A 27,811-nucleotide genomic window follows, 5' to 3' on the forward strand; every position below is an offset into this window, starting at 1 on the left:
AATTCATAGTTGCAAAGTTTAAGCTTAGTTCCAGCACACATCACAAATATCAAAGAATGTTTAGACCTTAGAACAAGTAGTAAAAGTGACACACCAAAGTCAGCATGTTGATTCATCCATAATTTTGTACGTAGGTCAATACTTTTTACCACACCACACCACACACACACACACCTCACTTGTAGCACAGGCCCCTGCTTACTGCTAATAGAAAAATACTGTTTAAAATGGCTACCGACAACAATAGTGTAAGTCCCCTCCACCAAAAAATGTTCAAAGCTTCTTGCTGACAATACCGATAAACCATTTATTGAAATTAAATCGATATACAACTCAAATGTTATACTGTCCTTTGAATTAATTTGAAAAATCAACGGTCGATCTTGTAGATTGATAAAGTAGCTAAAATGAACTATTAACATTTTCAGTTTTTCTACTTGATGTGAGAAAAACACAAATATACAAATATAATGTCGAAGTGTATAATGTCGAAGTGTAAAAGATAAAAACCAGTTGAACATTTATACTTTTTGACAATTTTTTATTGAAAAGCTTCGGCATTGACAAACAATACGACAATTACGACTCGCATACTGCTGAAATTAAAAGTATGACAAAAACAATATTTGTCACGACACTTTGTCAACAGAAAGAAAGATCAGAAAGATTTAAACACATCATGTCATCAGTCCCTCAAAACACGCACTTCCTGTTGACCCGGAAGCCATCTTTCTGACCCGGAAGCAATCTTCCTTCATGTTTAATCTTCGTGATGATTTGAAAGCAGAAAGTACAAACGGCATGTTTACGTCATATTTAAGTTTCCTGTGTAGTTCTTGATCTATGGCATCAAATATTTTCTTTGGTTTCCAAAAACAAGATATTAATAGATGTTAAATCAAACATATTCTGTACACACATTACATGTTTACTCACTTCGATAACGACACAATAAACATTTCTATATATTGTAGGCATAAAAGAAGGGAAATATCATATCATAAATAGAAATATATCACAACAGGTTATGGATACCGGTTTCATTTCATAATCTTTCGCGTTCCTACGTACGTTTAATATGTTATGGCCAATTGAGGTATGTATTTGGCATTGAAATGTGGTTGAAAAATGGGAGATGAAGTAGATGTATACTTTAAGTACAGAACCGTCAAAGACGATTATGACCCATAATGTTACGAACCAAGAAACACTAACTTGTTTCGGTTAAGGTCTTGGGAGGGGGGGTGTCCTTAGGCAGTCAAATTCACTAAATCAAACCGAAATGGGATTTCTATTTTTCACAGGGGCTTTCCCAATCAGAAAGGCCCACATGACTCATCAAGTTAAAATATTCATCTAAAATAGTCGTCTAAAATAAAGCATCGATGACGAGAAATTGCTTGCCAAGATGGGGAGACCTGATCACCGCTTTTCGGTATCAGTGCGCTCTATGACATTGGTCCTTGTGCTTAATAGGTCCTCTTCACCAACTCATGTTTTGTCCCCCTCCGCGCTTCTCTGGGGTGGACACGTGGAGGGGATCTTCTACCAGCTCCTCAAGCCTCCCTGCCTGTTGCCGGAAAAAAGAAGAGTGTTTCAAAATGCAACAAGAAGAAGTCGTAGACATCATCCCTCCATGAAATAGTTCGTATTTGTTTTATTATGTTTACCGAAGGAAAACATATTGTTTCTTCCTCTTCTTCTTCAAACAGTGACCTATGACCTGACCAATGACATGAGTTGTTGACGCCTGTCACCATAGTGACTGGTGTTGGGTTACATAACGTTGCAATTTCATGATCTACTTTGCTCCTGTCAGCATATACTAGTAGTACAATGTATTTGAATGTGTTTGAGTAAGAATTAACAGAGCAGACCATGTCCGAAGGTAAACATTATGCGTTTGCTTTGCAAATGTTACTTCTCTAGTCTTTTTGGTTATTTCTAGTCACTTATGTTAATACTATTAATAATAGGGATGTTTTGCCATAATGATAGATGTCTATCTTGAAGGATTTTGTTGTGCCACTTTGTTGTTTTGAGGGAGGGAAGAACGCGGTATGGAAAATATTGTTAGGTGTTCTGGTGGCAACACATGCAATCAGACATTTGACCCCATTTCCTGCCAATAACCCAAGCATCGTAATACTGCCTGGTGCTTCCTTGTTTATATATGCAGAAGCAGCACATTCTCACGCTACCAAATTCGACCTACACAATCCATCATTGTTGCTTCCTCTTTGCGATACCTTCTTTGCCATACCATTACCAATTGTACCAGTTACAGTTGTTGAGCAAAAAAGGTGATTGATTGATTGATTGATTGATTGATTGATTGATTGATTGATTGATTGATTGATTGATGGTACCTTTGCCCCTGGTGACGGTTTCTCCCCTCTTCCGTTTGGTCCTCTCGGTGCACTGGGCTTGGCAAGACCTGAGGAAAAAATATATGCGTGATGTTAGCAATGGCAATGGCAAGAATAATTCAGACACCTCATACCTACATAAAAATATTTATAGCCTTTCTATTTTCATTGTTTTTGTCTCATCAATAATCATGGAAATGTAATGATTGCATCATTGCAGAAAAAACGGGGCATATTAGAAAGGTAAAAATACTCTGCTTGGAGAATAAACTTAAATATCCACACAGAATGCTCTCACCACTTGCTGTTGTCATCATCTCCACGTAGTTGGATGGGAACAGCCCCAGCTTGCTGCCCAGACGCCCGTACCACCATCCCCCGGAGCCTCCCAAAACAATACTTCCGTCCCGGAAGTAACTAAAATATCCACACAGAGAATGCTCTCACCACTTGCTGTTGTCATCATCTCCACGTAGTTGGAGGGGAACAGCCCCAGCTTGCTGCCCAGACGCCCGTACCACCAGCCCCCGGAGTCGTCTCCCTTGACCACCTCCAGGATGTCGTCTACTTTCAGCTCCAGCTCGTCCTCCTCCTGCGGATGGTAGCTGTAGATGACGCGGGCGAGCCGTCTTCCTGTGGGGTCAACAATGATATAGTAACAATATTAAACCGCGACGGGGCCCGACATCGTCTACCAGATACCTTTGACCCAGATACCTTTGACCTGTTGACGTCACACTTCAAAGAAGCCACGTGACAAGCTTCACTGGATCAGTCTACTGGAGAAGACCAAAGTGACTGGTCGAAAGCTCTATATGAGAGAATTTTTTGTGTTGGATTAAAAGTTTTAACTTGGTTGATAACTCTGGTACTTGAAGGCATGGCTATTTCTTGTTTTCTTCTGGGCTGGTATTAGGTACTTAGTAGTTGGTACGTCCACCAGTTTATATTCATTTTTACGTCATGCATAGTCTGGACATTTTTCTTCTGCCTTCCAGTGCCTTCATTTACGTGACACTATTTCATAGTTGTTCATACAGAATCTTGCAGCTTGATTCTGTACCCTGTCCAGTTTGTCTTTGTCTTTCTTTGTATATGGATCCCATACATCAAGTATAAAGTGACGTACCTCCTTCCGCTGCGCGCATGCGGCTTTTATCCAGAGTCTCGCATGTTGGCTTGGACGGGTCTGGAACAATAAAACAAAAACAGATCAGGTCTACATTCATCCTCCCTTCCGTTCCAATGTGACTTGTAATAGCCATGTTCTATCCCGTTTTTTCTTCGCCAATTGCAGTATCTTCTTTTGCCGAAACATATAGAATATATTTCTTTCTATTGCTTGCCGTAGTAATTTTACTAATGCCGCCCTAGAAAGAACGTTACAATTCAAGAAGTGGTTCCTATACGTACCATGACGGCGGGGAGAGGATTCAAGGGTTGTTCCGGCTACGAAACAATAGACATCTCTCTTAGAATATCACACACATCACTTGAAGGGTAAGAATATGCTGTATACTACTATACATTTAACATCTTCACATACGTAAACCTACGAAAATATTTGGGTGCACCGCTCCAAATTTGGGTGCACTAAGGATACATGCACCGTGTATTTCAAGCCCTGAAAGGTGTTACGATTACAGGTGATATGTACTAGTAGATGCCATACTTTGTACCGTGGAATACGGTTATCTGTGAAACGTCATTACTGGTGTGTTTGCAGTTTGTATCTTATCTGAAAGAGGGCGCACCTGTCATTAAGGATCTCTTGGGAGGGGCTGCGGGCGGCGGCATGGGTTTTGTCGCCTGCAGTTCCGCCAGTCTCCGGCTGGCCAGAAACTGGAACTCTCTGGACCCCACGGAGTAGTATGCTGCGTCATTTCGCCTTCGTCTTCTTCTATAAGAACGGTTATAATTTAGACAAGTTAGGCCTGAGGAAAAAACCGCGACCGAGGCCGCCACCGACTACCTACTATATACATGTACATCACACTCGTCCAGTCACGTCGTCCAGTCAAGTATGGTAAATAGTATCAACGGGTCTTAACCCTTGTCCTGCTGAGCACAACATTTGTTGTTCTGCACATACAGTACCATCTATATAACACCCTGTATAGGTACGATTTGGGGGTATTTCTCGTGCAACGCATCACACCGCAGCAAAACGCAACGAATGCGGAAGTAACTATGCCAATGCAGGGCAAAACAAATTTGGGGTCTATGATCTAATAAAGACATGAAATTATTGAAAAATATTGCGCCAGGAATGCCGACAGGAAGTAAATATTTTTAAAGTTGGTGACTACACATTTTAAATTTGGTGTTCATTTGGTGGTCCCCAAATTGCCATTCACGAGTTGCACATTCCCAGGATCCTTTGCGCACAGGGTAGGGTAAACCACGTGACTCATCCTCGGCTCTGCTCGGAAGAAGTCGGAAGTGTTCGCGAGCGCTCGGAAATTTCAAAAATGGCTGACACCACTGCCGGCGGCGGGAGGCACGTAGTTTTTCACGGCGTTCGTACGGCAAAGCGGCATCGAATTTTTGCTCCATGACTATCGGTATGGGATAGGATAGGGTTGATTCAAAATACTACGTGAAAATGTGACAAAAAGACAGATTTTTGAAATTGAATGCTCCCAGCCTACTATCGGCCAGATACCTTCTTCCGACCAGAGCCGAAGATGAGTCACGTGGTTTACCCTACCCTGTGCGCAAAGGATCCTGGGAATGTGCAACTCGTGAATGAGAAAGATATCCAGTACAGGCTAATATGTGCAATACTTAAATTCTTCGCAAGGAGGAGATGCTACTAAAACGTTTACCTTCTTATCCAGAGGATTAGCAGCACAAGACAGAGGATGATCCAAGCCCCTCCCGCGCATGCGCCGGCTATGATGGCTGTCAACGTCAAACTGTTCGTCTCTGAACCTCAAAAAAATAAACACAGGTCCTGAATATCATGTTGGAATAAAGTTTAGCATCGCACTACTAGTACTAGTATATCACGAACTGTTGTACCTTAGGCCACACTAAGGCCATGTTGATTTGATTATATGGATGACATCCTCCGGGAGCCCCAAAACTGATGCGCGCGTGCGAATAAAAAAAAGTTTTGCAAAAAAAAAGTTCTTTTCATTATGAAATCTACGTGGTCATGAGGGTTGAGCAAATGGCACAGAATATGGTTTGGCGAATAATCTAGTCTTCAAGTCCATTTCTTTACAATTTCGTCTTTTTTTCATTTGATTTTAGCATTCTACGACATTGGTATAGTTTTTATTAATTTTTTTTGTAACTTATGGTATATTTTTGCTCATTTTGCAACTGTTTTGTACGATTTACAGTATGGTTGAAAACTTTTTTTTTTTGGAAACGGCCGAAAATTCATGCGCGCGCGGATGTCATCCATATAATCAAATCAACATGGCCTTAGTAATGTTTACGGATGACATCAGCGTGAGCATTAATTTTGGCTTGGTTTTGGAAAAAAAACAAATTTTGTTGCCCTTAGTGCGTGGTTAACATGAAGAAAATGAGCAAAGATGCCTGTTGCCATGCCGGAACGTGGATGGCAGATAACTATGAAGAGAGGAGACAAGACTCCATGATAATGTTTGTCTTTTACTTTGATGCAGTGATGTATTTCATTCCTTCCATATGTGATGGTGGCTGTGTATATGTGATGTTCCCACTGAATCAAAACCATTTGTACTTGTGGTAATGATTGAAAACTTTTATCTTTCAAAGTTGTTTCGGTAAGAAATGTGTGTTATATAATACTTTACTTTATCCGTCCACTTCTACCATCTGGGGTGTCGTGGGGATGTTATAATAGTAGGCAGTTAACTTAGCACAGTGTAGGTATCATTTCTTGTTTAACAAGGTTTATGATGTCAAACTTTTAAAAATGTAGGGACCTTGTTGGTTTTTTTTGCCCGCCTTGTATTTTTTCCCTATCGTGTTAGATTTGGAGTCTGTGGAAAATGTCATCCATGAAATTTACTTTTTTTTTAAATTATTATTTATTCACATAGAAAAAGGTACAGGACAAGGTGGTGCCGCACTCAAGTGGAAAGCACTTATGTTGACGGCACCACTAAATAAATACGTATAATAAAGAAAGAAAACAAACGCAACTTTAAGACAGGCAAAAAACAGTAAATACAAGAAATTCAAGAGCGCAGGTCCGGTTCCCCACCCAATGATAAATGATGGCAAAGAGGACACAGTACATAGATAACAAAGGGAGAAATTGAAATCTTTTAAAAACGTTCTGATGTGGTGATAAAGTTTTGGGTAAGTAATAATATATTGGAGTTAACAACTGATGAGAATACAGGACTACCACGGAGTAAATTTACTTGCTGTGACCATAGTGCCATAACTGGCAAAAGAACTTTAATGTAGTGTGATTTTCAATTTATTTACCTTCTACTCTTAGTCTGACTGATCTGGTGTGACTTTCCCCAATGTTATTACTGGCTACACACGTGTAGACTCCGCTGTCGTTCTTCTTCACGTTCCCGAGAGTCAGCGTGCTCAGACCGTCGCTGAAGGCCTGGGTCCCCGGGAGGACACGCGACCCTGCCCGAGACCACATCACGGTCGGCTCGGGGTTCCCCTCGGCGCGACACTCCAACAGGACCCTGTCTCCTGCGTTCGCTGTGAGGGACTTTGTGATCTCTGTGATGATTGCTGGGTCTGTACAGAACGATAGAAGATGTCACAAAATTCTTATTATAAACGTACATGTTTGAACTACTACGATGTATCCGACTTAAAACCTACCTGTTTTAAGGTAGCGTTTTCTTGTGTTTTAGCATATAAGGCCATGTTGATTTGATTGTATGGATGACATCCGCGCGCGCATGAATTTTCGGCCGTTTCCAAAAAAAAAAGTTTCCAACCATACTGTAAATCGTACAAAACATGTTGCAAAATGAGCAAAAATATACCATAAGTTACAAAAAAAATTAATAAAAACTATACCAATGTCGTAGAATGCCAAAATCAAACGAAAAAAGACGAAATTGTAAAGAAATGAGCTTGAAGACTAGATTATTCGCCAAACCATATTCTGTGCCATTTGCTGAACCCTCATGACCACGTAGATTTCATAATGAAAAGAACTTTTTTTTTTTGCAAAACTTTTTTAATTCGCACGCGCATCAGTTTTGGGGCTCCCGGAGGATGTCATCCATATAATCAAATCAACATGGCCTAAACGATAAGAATAGCGATAATCGGTAAATTGCCTTAATGTCAACAGTTTTTACATAATGTAAAAGTACGCAATTCAGTCAATGGATGCGATGTACCTTTCATATCCAATCAAAATGATTAAATAAACTTTTCATTCGTTCATTTATTCAGAATACGTAAAGCATAAGGGCCATGCGAAGGAATACGAGATATAATTGAAAAAAATTGATTGCACATATTTCAAGACGAGTAAAAAAAGCATGTGAATCTAGATATAGATAAAGCATAGCATAGTTTTCTTATTTTACTCTATGTGTCTAACTTGATTTATTTAGCCCCAGCAGGGCGTGGATTTTAATCTCCAATCATTTATTTATTTATTAATCTTGAGGGTCGCCCCTTCAGTTGATAAACAACTGATGTCCAAGGGGGCCCTGGCTCCACATCCAACAGATGAATCAACAAAAACGTTACAATTGTACAACATAAAACACAAAATCGAACATAGGAGTAATACTTAATCTTAACAATTCAAAATACGTTGAACAATATCAACTCAAAATCAGAATTACAGAGCCTGTCACATACGTAAATCAAATAAATAGAACAAAACAAACAACAAAATCAATCCGTTTGCAAAATAAAATACTAGCTATACATGTAGGTCATTGCTTGTTTTGGTCAGAGGGGTCTCAGATCTTTTGGTGGGGGTAAGACAGTATCAAAGTGGCCAGCCTGTAATGATTACAGACTGGCCAATTTGATACTGTCTTACCCCCACCAAAAGATCTGCTTGGAGATTAGCGGATTTAGGGTCAGTACAGTGCTTGTCTGTTAAACATGTCAACATGCGGCTACTTAATCAATTTACCCGCCAAAACTGGCGAGATTCATATGATAATTATCATGACGTCAATGATGAAGACCCCCTGTTCATCTCACCATGCACCACGATATGCAGCAACTCGATCTCATACAACTCAACCAGGACAGGAACACTGAAAATTTCAACGCTGAAACTTTTGTTCAAGTTCAACACTCAAGGTAGGCCTCTCAAGGACCTTATCTACAATTTGCAGATATAGTTTGTGTGTATGGGCGCTGAAAACAATCGAAATGTCCTTGTCACAGTATGGAGTAAAACCATGGCGAAATGGGGAGGGGGGCTGAGTTGTATGTCAAACTTGAAACTATCTTTGAATTATTCATAAGAATACCTCAAAGATATCAACCTAGTTATGTTAACCTAAGGAAAACATACTGTTTTTGCTCTGCTTTGTTCTGTTTTGCTTCTTCTTCTCCAAAACAAATTTAAAAAAATAAGCTCAACGACCTGAACCAGACGTCTATCACCATGGTTAATTTGTGTTTGGTTACATCATGTTGCAATTTTATAGCAGGAGGGATTTAGACACCTGTCACCATATGTATAAATGTGTTTAAGAATTTACAGACCAGACCATCTGCGAATGTAAACATTGTGCATTTGCTTTGCAAATGTCACCTTTCTAGTTAGCAATAGTATATTAACTTAGTTATTGAGAACTCACATTCTACTTGTAGTTCCAAACTGTCAGAGCTGATACCAGTCTTGTGGTCCGCCACACATGTGTAGGTCCCCCAGTCAGTTTTACTGACGTTTCTGATTTGAAGGGACGGTGACTCGACGTCCCCATGTCCGTACTTTGCACGTGATACATCTATGACCTTCCCGTCCTTTCGCCATGACAATCCTATGGGGAAAAGAAGGCAAACAGCAGGTTGAATGTATTGTCTGTTTGTGTGTGTGTGTGTGTGTGTGTGTGTGTGTGTGTGTGTGTGTGTGTGTGTGTGTGTGTGTGTGTGTGTTGTTCGCCACTGATGCAGAGCGCCATCTTGCGATATTTTATATAACTACAGTACACCCGACGGCACAGTTGTTATCAAGCACGAAGGACTGGGTTGTGGTCATGTCATGCTTCATGAAAAAGCATCATAGATCCAACAGATAAAACAGTAATAGACTGCCTTACTCTACTCTTTACTCTTTAGCTAGAGTGTGTTACGCCGAAGGGCGGTTATACTGTCTACATAGATAAAGATACAAAGCTACATGGACCTCCAAACCTGAAAAATCAAAGATTTATTCTTGCAGCACATACATGTATAGTCCTATGTAACAGGCTAGCATTTTTTATTGCGTTTATTGCATTCTTTCTTTGGCGGAGGAACGTATCTTGTTGATGATAAACAGTTTATTTTTCCGTGTACGTGTGTTTTGAGGTTTTGGGGTATTTTATGCTCAACATTAATTGACTTACTATGGGTTGAATCTGACAGCAAATATAGAATGAAATTTTTGTGTTCTTTTTAACATGAAACATGTGGGTTGTAACCGTACGGTGGTAACGCTATGCCGTCTGTCAATAGAAATGGAGATATATTGCTAAAAAAAAATTCAGCTGATATTGTAGTATATGAATATCAAGGAAGCAACCTTCATGGTACATCACATCACAGGAATACACAGTTCACATCCCATGGCTACCCCTCAGGCGCAATGCATCTTGGGAATGGGAAATGGTGAATAAAGTGGCAACTGCCACAGTATATGTAAGGATTTCTTCGTGACTGACCTTTGACCTTTGGGACCGGATCTCCGACTGAACAGCTGACACTGACGTTGGTCCGCCATCTTACTACATACGGGTTCCTCGGACCTACCGTAACTGTAGGAGGCACTGAAAAAATAACAAGAAATTTTATGATTGTACTGATTGTGCAATGCTTTATCACTTAGGCTTCAGATTTAGATTTTGCAGCTAGAAAATGTTGATCAGCTCGAAAAATGTATGTCCCTTACAGAGGTCCACACACAAAAAAGCCTAGGGTCGACAGCTTTTTCTAGGGTCAACAGGAAACACAACATTATTTCCTAGCCCCAACCTCAACCTTGATGTTCTATGTGGGACGTTTTGGTACATATTTTCGTTGATAAATTAACTGCGCAGCGGAGCCTCATTTTACCGCTATACGTACGAGCAATATATTATAATTTCTCTGTGAAGGTGACTTAGAGAAAGTCCCTGATGCAGCATCATTCCAGTGTGGCGTTAAAATCAATCTCCCAGCTGTACGAATCTACATTATGTATCTTTTCATGGTATACGCATTTTGAAACGACATTTCACACTTTACCGGCATTAAAGGTACCCAAAACGATTTCAGGGCACTAAAACTGGACTTTCTTTATTTCTTTATTTCTTTATTTGAATTTACCACATACAAAAACAAGTGGAAGGGAGGACAAAACAGGTGTATCAACGCCTTTACAAGTTGTCCTCCCAAACCTGAAATGATAATACAAAACAATACGAAACCAAGTCAAACAATAAACATTAGACATCAAAAATCAGTAGACATGAAATATACAATTCGGTAAAAATTATACACAGAATTAATTATGTACAAAAATTATCAAATATCATTATGTACAGAGTAAAAAGCTAATTATGATACTAATGCGGCCTTAAAGCAGTGCATGAGGCACACCCACAAGACACACTTTCTGGTCATTGTTTTTAACGTAGTAGTTGAATTAACCTTATCCCATAGCATACTGATATATTTGAGACAAAAATGCGATGTCACTGATAGAAAACGGTTGCTTGTCATGTATCGCAGACTGGTTCTAGGTATTTATCAGTGGTACCAAAAACCGTGGCTTGTTTCCGGGGCTAATTCAAACGATTCAAGTTTGAAATGGTAACAAAATGTGCTATAGAAAAGCAGTAAATGTCAATATCAGTCAGATTTACGCATCAAAAATATTCTTTGTCTTGCCCCCCCCCCCCTGAAATTGCATTGGCTACCTTTAAGGGTACGGTGCATTCGATCCAGACTTTTATCATTTAATATAGCATACATAAACACAGCTACAGTGGTAGAAATACTTTTTTTCCAGTGGGCTGCAATATTGCAGAATGTCAACATTTTTTTCTACAATTCGGAAATAATTTCTGAAAATACACACTTACATGTGCTGATCTAAACACGTTGCATAATTATGCAAAATTGCATGTTGGCAAACATTTTATATGCTATTTGAAAAATACATGCAAAATTACTTGTATATTATAGAGTGAGTAGTAAATGCAAAAGCTATTGAACCCTAGACTGTTTTTTTTTTCAGTCTGCAAAATTGTAGATTGCTTTTTAAGGTCTTCTTTTGCAATATTGAAAATGTCTCTGCAAAATGCAGACTGCAGATGGGTACATGTATTTCTAACACTGCATAAGGAAGACTACATTATTAACAAGTCGGTAACATCAGACGAGCAACATGGTATCAGAAAACCCTTTTGTAGTCTCCAATTACATAGTCGCACAAGCTTAATCCTATTTACCTCATTAGCTGGTAGGATCGTATGTCGTCCCTACGTACGTATTCAGGTCTGTTTTGTAAGACTAGACAAAGCGCCGAACGGCTGTCAGCAACACAGAGCAAATGTAAGTGAATTGGTGAAGTCCTAGGAGAATTATTCTTGATGCTAATGAGCTTGTTATGCTCTCAGTATTGAAAATTCATCCCGTCTCCACCCGTCAAAACTATAACGGTTCACCCCTGCCTTTTCTGGGATATCTCCTAGCCCCCCAGGTGGTGAAATATGAGTAGTCCCCTTCATGTACTCCTGTGCATCTGTGACTCTCTCCATCTTATAAACCCTTCTGCGGTATCGGAGAAACATCGGAGCAGAAAACTAAAAGCATGAAGTCTTACTGTTCTCTCTTTTAAATGATATTGGAAAGGTTGTGGAGCTATTGCGCGGGTCCAATACTTTTGAGTGTACATTCTGTGGTAAGGCCACACCAAGTAAATTTTATGGATGACGTCCTTTGGAGACCCTAAATCTAATGCGAGAGGGCGAAAAAAACAAGAAGGGCCCTAAAAAACAAGATGCCTAGATTAGAAATATACTAAGAGACGACAAATGTTAGGACACAAATTGAATGAGGTGACACAGTGTAACAAGCAAGAAGTCTTTTATTCATCATCAAAACAGCAATAAATCAGGTGGAACAGCAGTTGTTGTCCTGTCCTGTTTCTTTCATCACATTTTTGTGCCCTTTACCCATTTCGCGTTACGGGTTTCAGGTCGATCTGACGATACGATCGATTTGCGGCACTGTCGTGACTCTTTGGTCATAGTTACAGGAAGTGGAATTTCTTGTTTTTTTTTTCTAGGAACAGGCCAAAATCAATGCACGCGTGGACGTCATCCATAAAATTTACTTGGTGTGGCCTAATTGAAGGTTATGCATACGCCTGCCTTTAGTTATAATATACCCTAAATCAAAGTCTTCCGCTACCGTAGCCTGTGTTTGGGTATCACCCTGGCAACGTACAACCACCGCGGGCACGACTACTAAGCCTCCCCGCTACAGGTTTTAGGCCACACTGACTTAATTTTATGGATGACATCCTCTGAAGACTCCCAAACAAATGCGAGCGGGCTAATAAAAAAGTCCAGCCCAAAAAGAAATGCTCCTAACCCACAGGTATACAAAGATGGTATTACGAATGTGCAGTTTGTACGTGACTACTTCTGTGACAAGCCGGCACATGCTGTCCTTTTGCCGCATTATAATTCTGCACCGGGTTTGAGTTCTAGAGTTCTGTGGAGCGTCGGCAGCCTGGGTGCCATCCTCCGTAGTTACCGCCGGCTCCCTATTGTCGGTTGCTTTCATGAAATACATTCATGAGTATTGCACCCATGTTTTAGCCTCGGAGTTCTTTTTTTATTCCAGCCCATACCTTAGTTATGGATAAAAAAAATTGTTTTCTCATTTCTCCCTCAGCCGAATGATCTGAAATGTGGCATGGAGGTACAATGGGCAAATACCCACAAACGTCTTTTTCCATTTTATTTCTAAACATGCCTTTAAAATTATTTTTTTTGTTGTGACCATTTTCAGCCAAAATATACATTTTGGGATGTGGGCCCTGGTGCTGAAACCAAATGACCTGAAATTTGGTATGGGGATACCTTATATGTTTTTTTTGTACAGGTGAAAATCAATGCGCGCGTAGATGTTATCCATAGAATTATATCAGTGTGGCCTTACACAGGCCCGGGGACATATTCACTCCACCGGGCGCGAGGTTTGGCATCGTGAAATCAATTAAGCCTCCCACCGCCTACGCTCAGACTTTTACCTGTATCCGCAAATGTCATGTGGGAGTAAATAACGTAAGGCCACAGCAAGTAATTTTCGCCCAAATTTTGGAAAAAAAAGAGAAAATTTTGCCATGTCATCTGACAGTGGCCAACGTGTCGAAAACGGACAAAGATGTATGTTGCCATGCCGGAACGTGGATGGCAGATGATCTGAGAAGAGACAAGACAATGCTCTGATTGAATGTATTGTCTTTTACAGTTTGATGCAGTGATGTATTTAATTTCTTTTATATGTGATGTTACCACTGAATCAAAACCATGTGTACAATGATTGAAAACGTTTATTTTTTAAAAACTTTTTCCGAGAAATGGATGTTTTAATAGTTGGCAGTAAACTTAGCACAACATAGGTATCATTTCTTGTTTAACAAGGTTTGTGATGTCAAAAAGGAACCTTGTTTTTGGCATGCCTTTTTTTTTGCCCTATCGCATTAGATTTGGTCTGGCTGTCATCCATAAAATTTACTTGCTGTGGCCTAATGTATGATTGAAGTCACCTTTAGATCAAGGAAGTATTATTCTACCCAACAGTGTTCTTTGGGGCTATTTTGGTGTTGGGATTAGGCGTAGGTTTAGGAAGTATCCAGGAGCAACCCGTTTGCAATAATCACAGTGGATTTTGTTATGGATTAGATAAAGGAAAGACTGCCTTAACAGCAAAGCTAGATATGCCATTGAAGACTATGGTTCAGAAAGGTAAAGCGTAGAAAGCCGGTGAGTTTGGCACTGTGGTACAATGCCTCCCCTGTAAGGCTTAGGCATCAAGTGGTGTACCGCAAGGCAGCATATTGGACCCTTGACACACGTGTTCGCGTAGTTCACATGTGTTAGTTGTTGAAATAGTCGAATGGTGATCGGAATTACGACGGGTCAGTAAAAATGTAGCCTACAAGGACTGCCATCTGTAATAATCTATCTGTTAAGAGAGATTGCATTGGTTCACATGCCACATGTACTTTGTGACAAAATTAACCCGTCATCATCCTGAGGCGTCTCCAAGATGTTATTATCATAATTTCATATCTACTTCTTACCAAATGTGTAAAGTATAAATATACATGTCATAACATTAAGCGCATGGCATTTTTTGTTGTGAATAAGGTCACGTGTCTGTAATCGTAACTCTCGCGAGATTACGTTTTGAAGTGATTGGTCATTAATTATCCTGATGAAGGCGACAGAAGGTCGTTGAAAATTTGATCTCTGTTCAATGTTCATGCTGGAATAAAGTTCAACATTTTACTATGATTACAACCAACACAGATGAACTTCCATGATGTGGGGTCGTGTGGCGCAGCGGCAGCGTTCTCGACTCGGAACCAGAGGCCCCGGGTTCGAGTCCTGACGTGCCACCGATCTTGTGCCCTTGGGAAAGGCACTTTACACGACTTTCCTCACTTCGCTCAGGTGTAAATGAGTATTGTTCTGTCCCTGTGTTGGTGTCGGCATTAATATAAGTTGAAAAAACTTGAGTGTGCCGTCATCACGTCTTGTGATTGCATGTTTCGGAATATATATATATTTAAAAAAACTTCCATGATAATTTCTTGTTGTTGTTGACCAATATTTTCCCAACGGAACAAAATGATCATGCCACCATGCTGTAATGACGTCATTTGTCTGTAAGGACGTCGGCACCAAATGGGTTGTGACGTTAAGAATAAGCCCTGTGCACAGGACCATGCTTTAAGGTCGCGCGGGCTGGCAGATAATTTAAGACAGCGTTAATCGAGTTTCGCTTGTGGGACGCGCAGAAAAAAAAAACGACTGTACTTCTGAAACGTAAGTGTAAAGCGATTGTCGACATGAATATTTCAAACAAATCGACGCAACAACTTCCAGCAAAATCGGCGATGATAATAAATGTTTTTTTTTTTACTGTCCAAACAGTACCCGTGCAGTCGCAGCCTTTATACGGCTGAATTGAAGCAGGGTATTACATAATCAAGACAAATCACAACAATTACAACAATTACAACATTCAAATAATACAAATGATTCACATATTTGTTCCACAATTATTTTGTGGAATTGTCGCAAGGGTCTGTGCGGCTGCCATTCGGCGCCACAAGGTGACCTCATTACGACTTTCCCCAACCGAAGTTAGGTACCCATTCACACCTGGGTGGAGTGAGGAAATTCGTGTAAAGTGCCTTTCCCAAGGGCACAACATCGGGGCGCATGTTCCGACATGTCCCGGGTACGACTCGGAATCGAACCCGGGTCTCCCGGTTCACAGTCTATTGCTCTAACCACTACACCACCACTAAACCACTACATCACCCGACGCCACAACGATGATGTGCGAAGGGCGCACAGTGGTGCCACGTGTAAAGGGAACGCTATTCTAGGTATGCTCATTCATTTCATTTCATTTTTTCTTTTATTTATTTTCACAAATAAAAAGACGAACATAAATCAACAAATATGCCAAACTAATGAAAAAAACAGTGCAGGAAGAGAAAAGAACTTGGCTGCAAGGCTTGTACAACGTCCTCCTATAAACTTTGTAAATATTAACCATGAAACTAACATAACGAGTAAACTAAATAAAACCTAGATATAACAGAACAAAACATATTCAGGTAGATGTACATGTATAAGCAAACGCAAAGCTAAAATAACAAAAATGTAAAATGCTCAGCGTAGGGCACCTTTCCTACAATGAAACTAACTGTCAAAGTGAAATTTAGCCACATTTGTAACCCGACACTCTGATATATTGCGTTTTAAGATTTTAAAAATTATCTATACATCTTGCCATTCCTTTGACTCTAAGGGAAACTAGATGCCACACCTTTTCTGAGTAAGCCTTTAGTGTTGAGGGAAACAAGATGCCACACCTTTTCTGGGTAAGCCTTTAGTGTTGAGGGAAACAAGATGCCACACCTTTTCTGGGTAAGCCTTTAGTGTTGAGGGAAACAAGATGCCACACCTTTTCTGGGTAAGCCTTTAGTGTTGAGGTCTAAGAACTTTCGTTACACAAATTCAAAGTTGAAGAGACATCATCAAAAAGAATTCAATATACATTTATACATAAGGTTGGGTACGAGACCTGCATGAATATCAGCATGAATATAACGAAATACTGGACATATGAAGTTGATTTTTTGTACAATTCGTCTTGTCATGGCCACTCTATCTAGCTACATCATACGAATAAATATCGTGAACTGAAAGCACAATGAGAACCTGTCTAATGATTTAAGGTTATTATATGGCTGCCGGGTGTAAAGAAGTGTCATATGACGCCGCGGAATATCACTGGATCTTGTAGAAATGGTGTTGATGTAGTCCAGTGTATGCATACATGGAGAAAAATCGATAGCTTGAATTACGCAGTGTAGGAAGGCTACAGGCGATGCATATTTCATGTAGCTCCCCCAAAATAACACCATCCAAGCGACGGACAAGGAAAAAATTTTGCTTAAAATTAGCAAGTGTAACAATCGGTAGGTTTTCAGCACCAAGGACAGGACCAGCCACTTAAAATTACATTGTACAACATAAAAATAAACCGTATAAAAAGGCTCCCCCAAAATAACACCATCCAAGCGGCGGACAGGGAAAGATTTTTGCTGAAGATTAGCAAGTATGTGTGTTACAATCGGTAGGTTTTCAGTACCAAGGACAGGACCAGCAACTAAAAATTACAACATGAAAATAAACAGTATAAAAAGGCTACAGGAGATGATTAGTTCATGTAGCTCCCCCAAAATAACACCATCCAAGCGATGGACAAGGAAAGATTTTTGCTGAAGATTAGCAAGTATGTATGTGTAATATTCAGTAGGTTTTCAGTACCAAGGACAGGACCAGCAACTAAAAATTACAACATGAAAATAAACAGTGTAGGAAGTCTACAGGCGATACATAGTTCATGCAGCTCCCCCAAAATAACACCAACCAAGCGACGGACAAGGAAAGATTTTTGCTGAAGATTAGCAAGTATGTATGTGTAACCATCAGGACCAAGGACAGGACCTGTAACTAAACATTACAACATGAAAATAAACAAGATGTACGATGAAATATGTACGTATCATGCACCGTGATCTTTCTATGGTGGTATTTTTTTCATACAAAATAACACCATCCAAGCGACGGACAAGGAAAGATTTTGGCTAAAGATTTGCAAGTATGTATGTGTAACCATCAGTAGGTTTCAGTACCAAGGGCAGGACCCATTACTAAAAATTACAACATGAAAATAAACAAGATGTACGATGAAATATGTACGTATCATAGCGGTCTTTCTATGCACGGTATTTTTTTTTAAATTCAAAACTGGTCTTCTGTGACAAATGTTCATCACCCAAAACAAAATAGCTTGTAGAATATATACCATGCCCACCTCACTGTCTCTGTAATTACGGCTACAAATGCGTTACAAACATGCACGGCTTAACACGCTACGCTTGTATTGATTTTCACAGGAGAAGTTTATCGATAGAACAGCCATGTAGTGTGTAAGGGTGAAAGCAGTTAGCAAGATAACAACTGTGTCCCTACGAGTACATTGGACCTCTTCAGTCGCCTGTGAAGCCATCATAGTAACTAAACATTACAACATGAAAATAAACAAGTTGTACGATGAAATATGTACGTATCATGCACCGTGATCTGTCTATGGTGGTATTTTTTTCATACAAAATAACACCATCCAAGCGACGGACAAGGAACGTACGGACTGAACAAACATTTTAACTGACAATCTGTAAATACCGACGTGGCCTCATAAATTGTATTATATGTAGAAGACTATACAAGTTTTATCACACTTATATTTATTGATTTAAACCGAATTTGATTGATTGTCTATTTTAACTCCTTAGCGTTTTTAATCTATTTCATTGTAAATGCCTGTCAATTCAGACTTATCGTCTGCAAGAAGGTGTGTGAATAAAGTTTCAAAGTTTCAAAATAGAATGGAAAGAGTACAGTGCTTTTGTGAGGAATTGCTTCAGGACATGTGCTTGTTTCTTTAGGCTACTGTACTTTTTTATGCTAGATTCCTACCTTAGACGTATGAATGCATTTACTTTTCTTCGCTATTGCAGTTTGCTGCACATCGGGAGCAACATTTGAAGTCACAAAAGACCTTTGACCTCTGACCGGTCATAGGTCAACGTCCTTGTTTTGGTTCACGTTTTCGTGCAATTTTCTTTAGCAGTGTGATAGCCATTCCTACCCCACACGCATGAATAAATTAGTTTTCTTCGCTTTTGCAGTTTGCCGCACATCGGGAGCAACATTTGACGTCACATAAGACCTTTGACCTCTGACAGGTCATAGGTCAACGCCCTTGTTTTGGTTCACGTTTTCGTGCAATTTTCTTTAGCAGTGTGATAGTCATTCCTACCCCAAACGTATGAATAAATTAGTTTTCTTCGCTTTTGCAATTTGCTGCACATCGGGAGCAACATTTGACGTCACATAAGACCTTTGACCTCTGATAGGTCATAGGTCAACGCCCTCGTTTTGGTTCACGCTGTCGTGGTTTGCTTCAGCAGTTTTATCGTCATCTAGGACGTCACTCGCACCTGAGTTATGTGAAACTAGGGATATGTGACGCCTGGACCATGGAAAATGTGACGATCAAGTTGCCACTGTGCGTCATATCTTAAAACGCTCCATGGATTTCTACATTAAACATTCATAACTCATAATGCTCATGCGTATGATGTCGCCATTCACGCAAAATCACGCCTGCGAGTTAGAAAGAATATGAGGCACCCTGTGAATTCATCTACTTAATTCTATTTTATGTACATTCCAAAACGTACTGGTGGCGTCATTGTGTTGTATTTTACTCTCGTTTTATGTTTTTGAGTAAAAGGCGTCACATAAGCAACTGTGCCTCTTCCTTAATACTCAATAGATATATGTGAATGATTAAAAGAAATGGCCGCGTGGTTAGGATAGCTGGCTCGAGACTCACGGTTCAATTCTTGCATGCCTGGCTAGAGACGTTGTGCCCTTGGGAAAGGCACTTTACACGACTTTCTTCACTCCACCCAGGTGTCAAATGGGGTATAAGACTTAGGATGGGAAGGTAAAGGCGATGGAAGGAGTTCTCCGCCTTCCAATGCGGGGTCGTGTGGCGCAGCCGGTAGCGCGTTCGGCTGACAACCAAGAGGTCGCGGGTTCGAATCCTACCCTTGTCACCGATCCTGTGCCCTTGGGAAAGGAACTTAACACGAGTTTTCTCACTTCACTCAGGTGGAAATGAGTACCTAGCTTCGGTTAGGGACGTCCCTCGGATAGGACGTTAAATGGAGGTCCCATGTTTGGGGAGACCCACACCCCACGCATGTTTAAGGACCCACCACACTTATAGAAAAAGAGTAGGGGTCCTTCCCGGTATGAGTGGTTCAAACGTTGCCGCAGCTTACACTTCTGTCTGTTTTGATGGTACAAAACTGGTGTGTAACGCCTAAAAAATGGCTATTTACAGGTTATTCGAAACAAATAACCTAGGACCTGAAAAATCGACAAACCACGTGAATTGTTTGCTATAACATTTCCGGTTACCGTATTTTATTTTGGGCGAGTAGTGTTTTTTCATAAAGTAGCATTTACTTCCTGTTAAAATATAGATGATGCGGTAATAATCTTGATATACCCCACAGGGGGCATCTTCAACATTGAACTACTATGATTAATATGTTACGGTTGTTCAATATGAATCATATGAATGTAGATATACAGGTGGGTTAACAGATCTTCTACCATTTGAAGCAAGTTTGATAGTTTTGTGTATGATTATATAAGGTCTATAATTATGACTGTCTATAATTATGCCTCTCTACTAACGTATAATGAAAGGCCCATCATTCCCTTTCTTTGTCAGAAAAATTCTAGACATGCAAATTTCGTTTTCACTTCCTAGATTAGGCCACACCAAGTAAATTTTATGGATGACGTCCGCGCGCGCATTGATTTTGGCCTGTTCCTAGAAAAAAAAACCCAAGAAATTCCGCTTCCTGTAACTATGACCAAAGAGTCACGACAGTGCCGCAAATAGGTTTGTACGGACCAAAGCTTATGAAGCATCAAGCAAGACTTCCATTAGGAATTCAGTTTGGTTCATGCTGCCACATTTGAAGAAACTTGCTGACCGCTCCATCTATCTCCCCAAAGCACAGGACGAATAGTGCTGTTCCACCTGATTTATTGCTTTTTTGATGATGAATAAAATACTTCTTGCTTGTTACACTGTGTCACCTCATTCAATTTGTGTCCTGACATTTGTCGTCTCTTAGTATATCTCTAATCTAGGCATCTTGTTTTTTAGGGCCCTTCTTGTTTTTTTTTCGCCCTCTCGCATTAGATTTAGGGTCTCCAAAGGACGTCATCCATAAAATTTACTTGGTGTGGCCTTAGCCAGGCTTTTAGTGTATTGACTACCTTAATCTCTCTTTTGTGAAGATCACGAAACGATTCAGTTCCATGGGAGATGGTAGATCAAAACGGTGGTTAAAGGGAACACGATAAAATCACATCTTTTCTAAGGCGAGTAGAAAATTGTTGTGTCTTGTTTGAAATCATTAAAAGATATCAACACCTCTTATTGTCAAAGGGCGCATATGTATATAGTATAGCGTTTCGTAGCATTTGTATGTAGAATCTTAACATTCCTGGCAAGTAACTTAGTATACACTCTGTTTAGTAGCCATAGAACATGTTTAGTATAATTAGGTACAACTGCTCACTATACCCTTCGTGTGTATAGTTTAGCATAATGTAGAATGTACATGTAGAGTCAAAATATTCTCTAGCCAGCAGTTACTTAAAATATTCTGCCAGATACAATGTCCGTTGACCATATATATAACATTATACGTCTGAATTGACACATACCAACTAGAAATCTTATTATTTGCCATACATTGTACCCGCGACAATTGTTGTGCAATAAACTTTGACTTGACTTGACTATGAAGCGAATATCAATCAATGCCCGTAGCCAGGGGGGGGTCAAAGGTCCACTTTTTACCTGAAGTTCCAAGATTTTTCTTTAAAAGGTGCCATGGACTGATTTAATTTGTATTGCCATCGGGGTTGGAATACTAGAAAAACTGCTCACTTTGTCATTGTTATCTCTGATTTTTCCTTTGAATCTTCTCAAAAACGTCTACGTATAACGCTAACTGTAAATGTATAATCACTTTACAGGCTGATACCTCTGTAAATATATAGCCTCACAATTCAGACCTCCACGGCTGCCAGGAGGCATGTATATCTTTTGCTAAGAACAATTAAACCAGTCTACTACTACTATTACTACTACTACTACTGCTACTACTACTACTACTACTGCTGCTGCTACTGCTACTACTGCTGATACTACAAAAATGTACTACTGCTGCTGCTACTACTACTACTGCTGAGCACTACTACTGCTACTGCTGCTGCTACTGCTACTACTGCTACTGCTGCTACTGCTGCTACTACTACTGCTGCTGCTACTACTACTGCTGCTGAGCACTACTACTGCTGCTGCTGCTGCTACTGCTACTACTGCTACTGCTACTACTCCTACTCCTACTACTACTACTACTGCTGCTGCTGCTGCTGCTGCTACTGCTACTACTGCTGCTACTAATACTGCTGCTGCTACTACTACTACTGCTGCTGCTGCTGCTACTACTGCTTCTGCTGCTACTACTACTGCTGCTGAGCACTACTACTACTGCTGTTGCTGCTACTGCTACTACTGCTACTGCTGCTGTTGCTGCTACTGCTACTACTACTACTACTACTACTACTGCTGCTGCTGCTGCTGCTACTACTACCGTTACTACTACTACTACTACTACTACTACTACTGCTGCTGCTGCTGCTACTGCTACTACTACTCCTACTACTACTACCACTACTACTACTACTACTACTACTACTACTACTACTACTACTACTACATATATTCCACACTACTACAGAATACGTACCTCATGGCATTTCGCATCACTCCATTTCATTTCAACTGCAAAAACGCACTTGAAACAGTCCGATACCCTTTACGTGAAATACATTGCCTCAGACATCATAATAAGATAGGCAGACAACTATAATTACAGCATAGCCTACCAGTTATTGTACCAAACAATCAAAATTATAAGTACCGATGAATTATTGATTTGGTGAAGGCTATGAACAGCAGTTATGTGAAGAGGGGCGTACTTAGGGTACATATGCGTGTCTGGAAAACCGAGGGAGCTGAACGGTAAATCCAGAGATGCGTACAGAATTGCGCAGTGCCTACGTCATGCATACGCGTACCGAACATGGGGTCTGTAAATATCTGTGAACATATGCACATACTGCCACACATTATAGCACATTGTATCAGTATCTCATACCTTGGACATATAGGTTGTTTCAATTTAGTATGTACATAAGTGACTAGAATATTCACCCTGTCCTGTTTCTTTCCTTTCGGATCATGTCTTTCCTTATCCCACTGTCGTGACTCTATGGTCATAGTTACAAGAAGTGGACTTTCTTTCTTTTTTTTCTGGGAACAGGCCAAACTCAATGCAGGCGCGGACGTTATCCATAAAAATCACTTGGTGTGTCCTAATGTGGAGACTTATACTACTATCTATCACTACAGCCTCAGAGGACTCGGCAGCTATTTATGCATATCCTCTGCCCAGTGGGGCAAAATGCAGTTGGTGTGCCGGCGGAAACCGTAGGGCAGTGGTGACAGGAAGTAAGAAGTCTAGTTTGTGGACAGGGCCTAGGAAAAAATTTTGTGTTTCCTGTTTTATGACCGGTGCAATATATAGCTCAATTGGTAGAGTGCTCTCTTTGTAACCGGGAGGTCGTGAGTTCAAACCCCGACCGGGTCATACCAGAGACTTTAAAAATGGTACACACTTCTTTCTCTGCTTAGCACTTGGCACATATGAGAAAGAGTGTGGGAAGGTCAAACACACAGCACTACCAGTGGACTAGCCCCCTGCTGTAGTGCATTGCACAACTGAGGCTGTGTGTCGCCAAAGGGCTACGGAAATGTATATGGGCACCACCCCTATGCTCTGCAATGGAGTGAAACGGGACCCTTTCTTTCCTGTTTCCCGAACGACCCTAAAAAAACTGCAACCAACCCCAGCCTTTTTTTTTTCGTGTGTGGACCTCTGCAAGGGACATTTTTTTCGAGCTGATCGACCTTCTCTGGCTCCATGATCTGATAACATGAGTGATGAAACGTTGTTTAATCGGTTTTCCAACATTGACATTGAAAATATAAGTGTCCTCATGCAATTTTTAAGTTTGTTGAACTGTATTGTTTAAATTTGATCACCAGAGATTGCCAAAGTCTTTTAAAAAATTATCATTCCTACCTACCAACCCTACTTTTGTTCCGGAACGAAACATGTACAGAAAACACAGCATATTTTACCTAGGCCTAAATCTAACGAACCAGAGGCTTGCGTCTGGGACTATCTCTTAAAAAAACCAATTAAATCCCCACGCATGAGCACCCCGGCACCTGGTAAAGAATACCCGTACTTTATGTGGGGCCAGGCTGATTCATTGTTGTGCCTATCGTCAATTTGGCATCGAGATTTTGATTGAAGAAAAAACATTGAACATGATGCAAAAACTACCGTCATTAAGTTCTTTGTTTCTTTTCAAGTCATTATTGTTACTTTCTAGTTGTTTTGTTGTTCTGAATTATGTATCTATTCATTTACCATCTATCTATTTATCTAGCTAGCTATCTATCTATGAGAGTGATAGACAGTATTGCTTTCGCTCAATCCTTAGAAAATAAACAACCAACAAATGCACAAAAAGCGTCCTGCAGTACCATTGGAAAAATCCAGATGGACCATTTTTGAACGTGACCTACTTTTTCACAATACCTACCCACATACCAATTATCCAAGATCCATACATGACCTATTTAGTCATTAGTAGGACCTACATACAGGCCCACACCAAAGCTGATCCCCCAAGCCCAAACAGAGAGCATAGTCTTCTACCGAAGGCAATGAAATAGAATAATAAATGTATAAACTCACCTAATATATTCAAGTTGATGTTTGCTTCCTGTGGTCCGGATTGTACCAGTGTAGCCTCGATGACGTACAAACCGGCGTCTCCCCTCTGTGACTTGTCAATCTTCAGAGACAAGCCCACAAGCTCCGCCCGCCCCTCCAGGGGCCCCAGCGATGCCCGGTAGTCCTCGGCGGGAATGTAGGAGTAGACCATGACTCTTTGCGCGCCCTCCACCTTCCTCCAGACGAGGCTGAGGATTCTCTCGTCGTTAGCCACGGTGACGGGCAGGGTGACCTCCTCCCCTACGACAGCATTCACCTCGCTGTTCACAAACAACGGGTCACATTGTCCTGCAATTGCAAGATAGCCAAAAAAACAAAATCAATCTCACAATAGAGCTAAAATTCTCTCTGTAGACAACTACCTACATTAGATAAATGATGAAAATATGGTGTTCCTTTCTGGACTTATCCGCTTTAAAAGATTCCCCTGCAGTTCCAGAAAAATCCGCTAGGGAGACAAAACCCATGCCACTTATTCCTGACAGGAAAAGCTATCTGTTCCCCCCAAAATCAAAACCATAGCATGTTCAGGACAAAAGATAAAAAAGAAAGTTCTGCTGCAGTACCAAGGTCAGCAACCAGGACGTCCATATTTTACCTTGACATTTGTCTTCCTACAACTTACCAACATACCAAATATCATCACAATCCAAAATGGAGTTCTGAAGTTATACTGACTACAAATGTGCGGAAACACACACACAGAGACCAATAACTACCCCCATTTTTATGGAGGTAACTAATACTACGTACGTTAGAAAAATATCCAGTAGTTTACCACCATGACTACCTCAATGAAAGGTTGAACGGTCCCTGGCTATCCTGGGAACGAGATTTTTCAGAGGACATTTTTACATGAAAGAAAAAGAAAATGAAACGATTTCTTTCAAATCTGCATTTCTATTGTCATTACTGACATAAAAATATCCAGAGGTTTACCACCATGACTGATTCAATGAAAATGTTGAACGGTCACTGACTATCATGGGAACGAGATTTTTCAGACGACAATTTTACATGAAAGAAGAAGAAAATGAAACGATTTCTTTCAAATTATTTCTGTTGTCGTTACTGACAGAAAAAAATATCCTATAGTTTACCATCATGACTGTTTTGAGTCACTGAAAAGGTTAAACGGTCCATGACTATCCTGGGAGCGAGATTTTTCAGACGACATTTTTACATGAAAGCAAATTTCTTTTGTCTCGAGGCCAGGGACACCAATACTCGACATAAGTCAAGTAAGTCAAGTCTTTCAAATCATTTCTGTTGTCGTTACTGACAGAAAAATATCCTGTTTTGAGTCACTGGAAATGTTGAACGGTCCCTGAATTCTCTGTTCCGCTGCATACTTTAGTGTTGATCGGTTGATAGCAGCTATCTACGCGGCTGTCGGGGCAAGCAAGGGGCGGTGACGCGCGTATTCCGTCGTCGCTCCGGAGCCACTGATTCAATCTAGAACCCTCCAAATTAAGTGAGATTTCAGCCCCAGCCCGTATCTTCTCATATAAGTGGGCTGGAGATCGTCAGTATGTTAAACATTAATTCCCACAGCCTTCCCAACTGCCCTCTTTGGGGCGAAGGTTAATTACAGTACGACTGTTACCCAGATTTTCCCTCGTTTCCCCTTGTATGAAAAGAAAGCAATCCCGCCTGTACACTCTATATACGCAAGCCAGCGGCTTTCATATACAGGCTTTCAAATCATACAGGGTACGTGCGCTTCACTTAACATGTATGCGGCCAGCTACGGTGGATATGCGAATGTAAATGAGATGTATTTTCTATTAATACAGAGTGGTTCTGAATGGTAACGACGTTGTATGGTCAACATTAACGTTTCCGGTGGGATATTTGGCCTAGTTACTGGTCTCAGATCAAATAGACGTTATTGAGCATTATTCTTATTACCATATTTCAGAGATTGTAAAGGGTGGATTCTTTGTGCATGTGCATCGAATCTTGAAAAACCACGTATCCTATGTAATACATGTAAACTGTACCCACCCTCACCCAATAACAGTCAGCTTTACAGTACAAGTTCGATCCTTACGTTAACCCTTTCTTTCACCGGTCAGTTTTCTGTGAACCGTATAAATTTTAATGAAGCCGAGGGTTTTCTCGGAAGCGCTCTCATAACAAATAGATTATACTATGGTCTTTGGAGAAGGACTGTCATTAATATTGATATATCCACGGCATATTAGTTATGAGAAAGTTTTAACCTTGACTTACGTTAGTGAATTGAACGTGATTGTGTAGAGGTCTAGATGGGTGATAGCTTACATAACGCTTGTACATGCACATTCGGACCTGTAAAAATACATGCGTCACTGGAAAAATGATGGCTGACGCCACATGTACTTCTAGTTTACATGCACGCAGGATATACAGGTTGTTCGCAGTAGACTTTTATGGCTAGGGAAGATCATCTTACGTACCTCTATGTACAGCCAAAATGGCCAACAGCGACGTCAATGCATTTAGATGCAGCCCGTCCATTGATGGGAAATACTCCTTCGCCGCTTACTCCGGAAGGTGGGCGAGGCTTCCTCGGTAGGGCATGGGGGTGGCCACCGTAGGCTGCAGACGGTTAGCCCGGTGAGACTCCCACTAGGACACGGTAACGTCCAATCTGGTACAACACACCGCCGTCATCCTCTAGAAGCCGCTGAGACAGGGTGGGGTCCGGGCCTCACTGCGCATGCACCGCATGAAGAGCAGGCCGTATCATCATAAGTGGGTATAAATTGAGATGTGCTGCAGGCCGGGCGCTGATGCCATCGTTTGGCCGAGGCAATTAAATTGTCGCGCGTTACAATGTTTACCCGTGTGTAGACAATATTCAAACCCCACTCAAATCCCGTTATCAAAACCCAATAGTCTGCGTACACTACCTCTACTGCAGCCTTATAAACCAGCTAATATTGGGTGTGTTCTG

At 40.6% G+C, this 27,811-nt stretch overlaps 1 protein-coding gene across 3 annotated transcripts; it reads right to left on the reverse strand.

Annotated features, from left to right (window-relative positions):
* Nucleotides 1-557: 557 nt before the first annotated feature.
* Nucleotides 558-27,536, reverse strand: LOC109475894 (Down syndrome cell adhesion molecule-like protein Dscam2). 3 transcript variants are annotated; one of them, XM_019776714.1, is made up of 12 exons: nt 27,312-27,536; nt 24,832-25,158; nt 10,193-10,297; nt 9,128-9,310; nt 6,804-7,076; nt 5,198-5,297; nt 4,124-4,269; nt 3,783-3,818; nt 3,499-3,558; nt 2,817-3,002; nt 2,370-2,437; nt 558-1,570 (listed from the first exon to the last, which is right to left on the reverse strand). In XM_019776714.1, exons 1-12 carry the CDS (start codon nt 27,370-27,372, stop codon nt 1,484-1,486), a joined length of 1,632 nt encoding a protein of 543 aa, XP_019632273.1. In that variant the 5' UTR covers nt 27,373-27,536; the 3' UTR covers nt 558-1,483. The 3 variants fall into 3 exon arrangements, with proteins under 3 accessions (XP_019632273.1, XP_019632272.1, XP_019632274.1); XM_019776713.1 differs by having other exon boundaries at nt 5,198-5,303; XM_019776715.1 differs by lacking the exon at nt 3,783-3,818 and having other exon boundaries at nt 5,198-5,303.
* Between the last annotated feature and the right edge of the window lie 275 nt (nt 27,537-27,811).

Source organism: Branchiostoma belcheri, unplaced genomic scaffold (genome assembly GCF_001625305.1).
Source record: "Branchiostoma belcheri isolate BF01 breed outbred unplaced genomic scaffold, Haploidv18h27 scaffold35, whole genome shotgun sequence".
Lineage (NCBI taxonomy): Eukaryota > Metazoa > Chordata > Leptocardii > Amphioxiformes > Branchiostomatidae > Branchiostoma > Branchiostoma belcheri.